Genomic DNA, 10,000 nt, shown 5'->3' with positions numbered 1-10,000 from the left:
AAAGAACACTGAAGAGTTTCGAAAAATAGCTCGATAAAATTAATAGGCAGATACAAAAGTTGGATCGGATCAACTCAAATTGCCCACCTTGGATCAATGTAAAAAATATGATTGGGCTTGAGAAAGCACCCTATCCATGATCTTGAAGCTAACTTTGGTGAAATCGGGGCAAGCATCAAATACTTTTTGGTTACAAAACGGTTTTTCGCTCGATCCGAGATGAATGATTTGAGTGATTTCAGTTGATCCGGTCTGAGTTCTGTACCTGTCCTTGATATTATATGACCAGTCATTGCCCAGGGCAAGTGAAGTGTACATACATACATACATACTTAATTGACCGCTCCCCATACTGGGCTTTTCAGGGCCAATGAAGCACAACAAAACCACAGAATAGAACAACAACAACTGTTAAGAATCCCGACTGGCCGGAGGCAAACCAGTTGGCTATTTACAAGTGCGGCTGGGAAGTTGAGCCAGGGACTACCAGGATCAAATTCAACGAGTGGTCAGAGCGGGTCTTGAACCCAGGATCTCCGGATCTCAAGGCAAGCGCCCTAACCACTGGGCCACACTGCCTCACACACAAGTAAATGTGATAGGTCCATTTATTTCTTGAGCTGCATGGCAGGCTTTACCAGCTGGCTTACCCAGTCTTCTACGTTTTTACTTTTTTTAAAAGCTATTATTATTATCAGGGTGCGTGCTACTCCTTGAAGTCCTTGAAAAGCCCTGGAATGTAATTTTGGATTTCATGGGCTCTTGAAAAAAGGATTTTGGTGGGAAACTGCTTGAAATCTCCATGAATTTTTGCTGTTGAGAGCACATCATGCTAAGTTAAAGAGACATTTCAAAAGTTAAGTTCATTGACTATTGGAGAAAGATTAAAATACAGGTGTAATGCAAAAATTAAAATGCCTGAGCGTGCACTTAATGTGAAAGATGTGGGAAAGAATATCAAGGTCGACTTTTTAATGAAAGAAAACACTGTTCAAAACATTATTATTTTATGGCATAGCAATCAAGAAGGTTTACATCTTTAACAGTGTACAGGTAGGTTTAGAAGCCATTGAATTTTGGATGTCAGTAAGTTTCATGTAGAACCATACAGGTTTCTCCCTAGTTTTCAGTGCAACAGGTATGGCACCTTCTCAAACTGGTAAAGCAATTGGTTAATGTTGGACGTTCTGCAAAAGATAAGCGACTTCTGAGCGTTTGCAGGCGGTAATAAGTGCTCTTACAAGCGGTAAATTTTGTCGGTTATTGCCTGATAAGGAGAACGCTGACTATGTGGAATAATAATAATGATTCATAATTGATAGACTCTACAGCAGCTGGTCTTATTGGAACCAACTTGTTTTCAATTGGCTAATCTTCTTAGGTTTCAGACTTACAGTATGCACATGACTTCAGTATACTTGTCTTGAGTACGGTAATTTTTTTCCAGAATCTTAAAGCGATAACAAAAATTATTATCAGTTAGTTGCATCTTATACACACTGCTTGAAATTAGCGGTCGTCCGGTCATCCGAGACGAACAGAAAGTTTACCGGGCAACTAGTTTTTGGTAAAACGAAAAGGTTGGTTGCCTGAAGAACAACAACAGACAATCCACCCAAAAACAGAAAATGTATTACATAAGCAGCACCCCACCGTTTTCTGTTTTCAATGTCTGATAGTAGTGTGAAGTTAACAATAATGAATTTTCTGCATTTGAGCAGTTTCCTGTGTTTTGAATATGTGTGGCTTTTACAAAAAAATTGTCTGATAGGAAAATTCACATTTAGCCTGCAATGGAGATCGAAGACTCCATTTTGAAAATGCTCAAACTGTAAAGTGATAGGCAACGCGAGTGAGTAACTTAAAGATAAATAATTATTTTACTTGTTGATTACTGGTAGAAATTTATGGTCATTTGGTGAGATGAGATTTATGGATTGTATGTATGAACTAACAAATTAGTCCCTAAATCCACACCCTTTCATTTCCTTGGTTTCATGAATTTGTAGGGAGGAAAAAGAAATGTAATGAAAGCTGCCTTTTCTTAACAAAGCAATAATTTTTTTTCTTTTCACTAGTGATCACGATTTTTGAAATATAAGTCCTGACTTTTCAAAGATAAAGAACTATTTACTTGAATTGATTACTGGTAGAAATTTTATGGCCATTTTAGTGTAGTGATTGTAATTTTTGCAATTTATTATGACCTTGATTAATTTATTATCAGTGACTTTTCATATTTATTTCTTTATTACCTGCTTTTTAACATTGCTATTACTACTTGGGTTTGAACCTGTAACCTGACATCTTCTTACCCCCAAACCTCTCAATTCGGTTCCAGATGACATTTAGCATGCATATGTTCCAGGTGTCATTTAATTGTTGACGTCAATATTGCTGTTTTGCTTTTTAAAAATCATCTTGTGTAATGACCCATAGGTGTTTGCGGCAGGGAGAAAAGCTGTGAATATTAAGACGCCATGGCTTACAGGAGGACAGTTCATTCCCCATCCAGCTTCACAAACCTTTATAAATGGTTCATGTACTGAATTTGTACTCAATAATGGCATAACCCAAGATGAACCAAGAACCCCAACAACTCCACAGTCAAACAATCACATAGCATTTCATCTCGTCTCTAAAGTTCTTGAAGATGAAAGTATCTCCAACTTTAATGGTATTGAAGAATCAGCTTCTGGTGTTGAACCTTTCCCACCTCATGCATTAGTCCTACCCAATGGGTAAGTGCTATTTTTTGGTCAGGATTCATTCACTTGACATGATACATGTATATACAAATGTAATAAATAGGGACTATTCAGTAATGGTTAAATGTATGTGAAACATTCATTGAATTCAGATGGTCAGCAGCGCCTATGGTTGCTGGTTGTGCTTTGTGAACTCTGTTGTGTTGTGTTCATTGTATTAGAGTTCTACATGTCAGTGTGTATTACTGTATTTACATGTACCTGACTGTGTATAAAGCGACCTTTTATGGCCTCAAAAGAAGCTCCAAAAATCCGGCGTTATCCGGCAGGAACGGAATGGAATGGAATATACCGGAATAAACCGGAATATGCCGTAATCAAGCGGAATGACACCGGAATGACACCGGAATGACACTGGAATGAAACGGAATGAACAAGTATGATACCGGAATATACTGAAACGAGCCGGAATGACACTGGAATGAGGCGGAATGACACAAATGAAGGGAATGCCATGTGTTTTTACCTTTTGTAACCTTTGGAACACTACGATTACGAGAAAAATTTGACAGGTATATCTGTCGCTGAATGAATAATTATTTTCTTGTGGAAGTAACATTTTTTTCGTGAACAAATGCAGTAGCAAGAAAAACAGAATGTTATTCTAATTGTTTTTGTCTATGGATCTCGGAGGCAGCTTTCACTGTGCGAGTCAGAAAACCCGTGAACATTTTTACTTCATTCTGACTGGTCAGTTGTCTATTGACCAATCACAATCAAGTTCAGCGAACCACAAACTAATTACCGTTGCTGCTTGCCTGCTTCCCACGACCCACACGTGATGGAGATATATGGAAATAGATTCGCGCAAACGGGCGGAAGACTCTTTTTCTCTTCCCGATTGTTGGCAATAATGCCATCGAACCTAAACGCAGTTTTTCCTTGTTTGAAGAAAGAAGTCAGAAGCACAGAAAAAAGATCGATCATTGATAATATATTTACATGAAGAATTGTGAGAACATATTGTGACTCGTTCCAAGACTTGTTACTTCCCCTTTAATGTATTTTTTTTCAGTCAGTCTCTCTCTTCTGCAACAATTATTCTTCCACAGTGTAGATTGATAAAAATTACTTTTTGTTCCTTGTCATTCCGGTCCACGCCAATCAGCTTGATTCTGCTGTCCTTCTGGTTTATTCTGCCTTATTCTGTTGTCATTCCGCCTCGTTCCGGTATATTCCGGTATCATTCTTGTTTATTCCGTCTCATTCCGGTGTCATTCGGTTTTATTCCAGAGTCATTCCACCTTGTTCCGGCATATTCCGGTTTATTCCGCTTTATTTGTGTCATTCCGGCTCGTTTCAGTATATTCCGGTACCATTCTTGTTCATTCGGGTTCATTCCGTTTCATTCCGGTGTCATTCCGCCTCATTCCGGCATATTCCGGTTTATTCCAGTATATTCCGTTCTGTTCCGTTCCTGTATTTAGTAACGCCCCCAAAAATCAGCCTCAACTTATTCACGAGTCAAAGATTTAGAGCCAAGTTCCAGCTAAATAATTTATTCAAAATTAGAATAGTAATGTTGTCTTGGGCATAACAAATGCAGTGGAAAAGGTTGGCTTTTCATCTGGCACCAAAAGACTTCAAAACGAATGAAAGCAATTCCAGTTGAAATGAAAAAAGGATTTGCCCAACTCTAAATGTTGGAGATACTCACTAGCACAAATTATATGAAATAGACACTGGAAATTTTCGGTTACCGAAGGCAGAAAATTCAAAGAGGCATTTCTGTTTCTTCAAAGAAAACATGTCTATTCAGCTGCTTAGTAACCTGGCACAATACCTCATGTTTGCGTGCAAGCACCGTCACTCGCGTTGCCTGAAAATGCTAGTTGGTAATGATTGTTTTTTATTCTGTATACAAACCTGGCTGATTTAAGGGTCAACCGAAAAGGGTCAACCGAAAAAGCTGGAGCAAATTAAAAGCAGACCTTCGGTAAAAGTAAAGACTTGCGCGCTTGGCCAAGAAGAAAATAACAATGTCATACGCTTCTGAGGAAGAATTGTATGGTTTATAAATACCAGTATAGTATCGACAAATTGTTCACTGGAATCGATATCGAAGTCTCACTCCAATGATAAGTTGAGTTTTTATACCTTGTTGTCGTTTTGGCTGACGTAAATTCGAAGACAAACTCTCTGCGAAAATTATCGGTCGTTGTGGAACGTCGAAGGCGGGACAAAACGTCTTCCATATGTGTGAAACTGTAAGGCCTCCCATTTTGTACTTTAATCCTATATCTCTGGAACGTCCCGGGTAGAATTCTGTTGAAACAGTCATCTCCCCCTCCGCTCAACCATCAGTGTCCACATATCATTTCCAAACGGTGGAAAGTTCTTCGTACACATTCTTGCCATGTTGCGTCAACATAGCAATGATCGTCAACATAGCAGTAATTTAATTACCTAGTCACTGAAACATGGAACGACCTACATGTAAAACCACCTACAACCACCTCATAAAAATCTACAACCATCTACAACCACCTACAACCACCTCAAAAATATCTACAACCACTCACAAAGAATCGAGTACCATCTTAAACAAGCCATAATTGTATAAAATAAGCAAGACGACAATATTTTGTTACCATTTAGCCAAAAAAATCCGGATGGCATGAGCGTGGCATAAAGGTATTTGTTAAAAACCAACTGGATGAGAATGGCACTTTACCCTGCATTCCATCCTGTAAACCGTACTGAAAAACTATGTCCCCATTAAGTTGGCTCAAGCCAGTTTCACTTGAAAGAAACCTTGTTAGGGAAGTGGTCAAAACTACTACACTCGCACAGGACCCACTAAACCACAAAAAAGATGGTGGTGTCTGCCTGCACCCCCCTTGCTTAACGTCAAAAGATGGTGTCTGTATAAGAATTTTGCATAGCCACCCCTCTATCCAGCAGTAAAAGATTACATTGAGATTCAAACCTCACTTTTCTTGTTTGTTTAGTAATGCTGACTCTTGCTAGCTGATTATTCCTGTGTAAACTCAAATTTAAAAGCCAATAAAATGTTGTCGGTAATGTTCATGTGATAAGTTTGAAGATAGGTGGTCCTGTTCGAGCATAGTAGTTTTGACCAGTTCCCTTAGAATGACTGACACTACAACACTTTATCACTTACCAGCAATATTATGGTACCATATCAAACATTAATTATTGCTGAAAAAGATTTGGTCATTTTTGTGACGTAAAAAGTTACCATGGCAGCAGGAAAGCCCTGCGAAAACACCTCATAGTTTGGCTTTAGCTGCTCATACTGTATCTCAAACCCAACTTGGTGACCCCCATTTTTTATTTCTGAAATGTAATCCACATGCCAGAGAGAATGAAACTTTCTGCAAAGTTTAAAAAAATTCTCTGCAGTGGATTTAGAGCCACCTTAAATATTTGAAAATTTAAGGTAGCTCTAAATCTTCTCCACAGAAGTTTTTTAAACTTTGCAGAGAGTTTCATCTTGGCCTTCTAATCACTTTTGTGTAATAAAAAATTGGGGTTACCCAGCTCGTGTTTCAGATATGAGCAACTAAAGCAAAAATATAGGGTGTTTTTGCAAGGATTTCCTGTTGCCATGGTAACCTTTTACGTCACAAAAATGACTGTATCTTGTTCAGCAATAATTGATGTTTCACTTGGTATCATAACATTGGTGTTATGTGATAAAGTGTTGCAGTGTCAATCCTTCCATTAACAAGGTCTCTTGAAATTGTTGAAACTGGTTTGAGCCACCTGAAGTGCCCCTGTGACCAAAAAATCAATTCTTATTTTTCTTTGGATTCTAAAACTATGTTAACTAAACACTAAGCGATCAAAGTTTTAAGCCTTGAATTAAAAAAGACACCTGTTTCTTTTAACTAGAATTTTTCCTATTGTAATGGTCCAACGGCCATTACTAACTTTAAGATCTTGAGAGAGCTGGGGCAAGGATAAAATGACCCCAAAGACTCACTAGTATAAGAATGCAATGGGTGTGTACTCCACAGAATTAATATGCAGCAAGGAGTTTTGGGCTTTTAGACTTTCAAACTTGTGTTTTGCATTTAATTTATAATAAGCTGCATTCACACGCTGAAATCCAAAGTTAGGGAGCCTTGCCATCACTTTTCCCTGGATCGAATCCTCTGAAGCCCAATTGGTCAGTTTCAAACGTGAGTAATGGCAGACCTTGAAATCTAAAACTTACAGTCAAAGTAAACGGCCTATGAATAAAAACTAAAGCTCAAAATTTTGCAAGTCAGGTTTTTAGCAAACACACTTTCAAAATCAGAAGGAAAAAAGGAAGACATTTTTTGATCACGGTGGACTTTAAACGAATCAGATAACAGAGTGATTCTCGCACTTAGCTGGACAATTTAAGCAATTGTCGCTTTTGTGTACACCTGAAAAAGTCAAGTAGCTTCAATAGGGTTTGAATCCATGACCTCTGCGATGCCAGTGCAATGCTCTACCAACTGAATTAACTGTGTGCCTTCATACATGTAGCTTGAAAAGGGATTCATGTCCTCAATTGGGGAGAGGGAGACATCTTTTTTTAAAGCTTTTAGTGGTACTTTCAAATTTATGCTTAGTTTATACCTTTTCAGGCCCATTCTTGCATAAGCGTCCAAACTACTTTTATGCCACTGATTGAAGCTTGAGTTTTGGCCGTCTGCATTGATATCGCAATGTATCACACTTTTTGAAGTGTAGGTGTAGGTGTTGTTGCTTCCAGCAATTTCTTCCGAGGCCTGTGTGACCTACATTTGTCAATATTGTCAATAATTTATAATAAGCTGCAGTCGCATGCTGAAATTTTAGGCTAGTGAGTCTTTGACATCACTTTTTCCTGGATCCAACCCTCTGAGGTTCAGTCGGTCAGTTTTGAGTAGTGGCCAGTCAGGTGTTAAGCAAACACACTTTCAAAATCTGAAGGAAAAAGGGAAGTGTTTTCTTATCACAGGGGCACTTTAAATGTGGTGATTGAACGCATTCTTAAGCGCTGTGCCCTCATATTCTGACTTCGAAGCATTTCAAATTTCCCAGCCGCTGCCATTTTTTCAATTGCAAAGTTAGCTGGGAGATAATGTTACGTGCTGGAATAACCAAGAGATGTCCACGAACAAGGCATGAGCAAAAAAGAACTCCGGAGTACGATATAAGGCACGCAACAAAAGTGTGACAATGAGCAGTTACCACTTTTTCACTATTATTTAATTACTTTTACACTGTTACAATTACTAAAGGTTAAAGATTACGCTAAGCAGTTCGTAAAGCAAAGCAGGCTTACTCTCTTTCATGGCCATTACAGGTATTGATCTTGATCAACTTTGAACTCCAAGTTCCACCGGCTGTAGACAACAATTTTTGAATTTCTTGATTCACTGGATTCTTTCCACTCACTGGATTTATTTGTAGACAAACTCTAATGGAAGACTTCATAATGAACTCTGAACTCTTTGTCTTCTTCCTTTCTTTGTTCTCTCCGAGTATAGCAAGGTCAAAGGTTATCGCTCCACCGTAGTTATCACAGTTGATTAAAGCTTCATCACAGTATCACAGTATCACATCCATAGCATAAGTTCAATCACATCTGGCCACGAGGGTAAGCCCTCGGGCAAAAGAGCTTTTTCTATTAATTACAAGCCTGCTTTTATACGTTTATTCTAAGCATCTAGAATGTTCTGTTGCTATTTATGGTCTATTACAAGGTGAACTAGGTGTGGAAACTGCTGAGTCACATCAAAGAAATTTCTGGAATGTTACCAACTGTACGATAATTCCAGAAAAGTCTGGAATTGCATGACAGATAAACTAAACTGATCCTGGAGTATGTGGTCTAAGTTGTCATACACGTTCTGGAAGGCTGTTTCAAATAAGACAGTGCATAACCCTAATCACTAAATTGAAGCCTTAACCGTAATTCCTAAAATGAAAGGTAACCCTTCAAAATAAGTGCTTAACCCAAATCAGTAAGCATCAGAGACAACAATCCACCGTGATAATAATCTGAAAATGATCTCTCTAGTTTATTTTATACATACTCCATAAAGAGTACTACCGGGACTTATAAGTAACAGAAAGATGTCCAACTATGTTGAAATGGGTGGTGTTATAAAAAAATTAAACTGATTTGAAAACAAAATTGGACTGGTTTAAAATAAATTAAACCAGGGGATAAAATTGAACTATGACGTACACATTAAATTGTACATGTATTTGAATTTAAATTAATCTGAAAAGATCTTGTATGCTTCATATTTTCAGTTTTGATGGCACATCACACTCCTGGCCCATCTCTGGTCCACGAAATGGCTATGTTCCAGTCCCTGCCTCTTCATCCAATGGCGTAAATGGCACAACAGGAAGCTTTGGTTCTTTTCCAGGACAAACCATCTGGTCAGCTGAAATAAATTCCAATGCCACACCCCCACTATCACCACTTGACCCTTCTCCTCCATCAAGTCTGACAAATTCTTCATTGGGCACTACACCTCCTTTCCCTTCAACTCCCTTGGTACCTACAAGTTCTCTGACCAATTCATCAGGCAGTGCATCACCTATAGTAAATGGTTTCAATGATGAGCTGTCTCCATATCCATCTCCCACTGGACAACAGCTTGAATCGCAAAATGGATCACCCACATCTCTGTTCATTCCCATCAAAGATAAATTTGCTGGGCGGAGTTCCTCTGAATCTGGCTACTATTCAAGCAATGGCTCATCTCGTCCTTCTCAGTCTTCTCCAAGCTCAGTTCCTGGTCATGCACAGTTTCTTTCATCTCCCAAAGCACGTCCACAGTCCCTGACATTGACGAGCAGCAATTACTACTGCAGTTCATCTAGCATGTCACCATCTTCCCCTTCATCAGGGCAAGTACAAAGCCATTCAGCTCCACAGTACATTGATACATGCCATGAAATCAATGGAGGTACCTGGCAAAAACCTGCTCCTAGCCGAGACCACTTGTCGCCAAACATTTTGGCACGAAATGCCCAACATATTGTCAAAGAGAATGGGTATAATGGTCATACCATTTTGCATCGAACAAAGAGTCCATTAGGTAGTGAACTTCATTATAGGATTGAGGAATGTTTTGAACAGCTGAGATGTTTGGAGAAAGAAAGAAAGAAGGTACCAGTTACAAGAACTTTCTGTGGTTTAAACAATACAAGTAATAATGTTTACCGGTAATTGCTTTTGATGTTAGGAGAACACAACCTAAACTTGACTTGAAAGAAACCTGGGCACAAAC

General features: G+C 38.7%; 1 protein-coding gene across 1 annotated transcript in view; it reads left to right on the top strand.

Annotated features, from left to right (window-relative positions):
• LOC138013159 (uncharacterized) overlaps positions 1–10,000 on the top strand; it is a 24,429-nt gene that overhangs the window by 6,489 nt on the left and 7,940 nt on the right. Inside the window, exons 3-4 of the mRNA XM_068860166.1 lie at positions 2,440–2,741; positions 9,012–9,879. Of these exons, the coding sequence (XP_068716267.1) occupies positions 2,440–2,741; positions 9,012–9,879 (1,170 nt within the window). The remainder of the gene's footprint in view (positions 1–2,439; positions 2,742–9,011; positions 9,880–10,000) is intronic.

This window comes from Montipora foliosa, chromosome 8 (genome assembly GCF_036669935.1).
Source record: "Montipora foliosa isolate CH-2021 chromosome 8, ASM3666993v2, whole genome shotgun sequence".
Taxonomy (NCBI): Eukaryota; Metazoa; Cnidaria; class Anthozoa; order Scleractinia; family Acroporidae; genus Montipora; species Montipora foliosa.
This window is presented reverse-complemented; position numbering and strand designations above follow the sequence as displayed.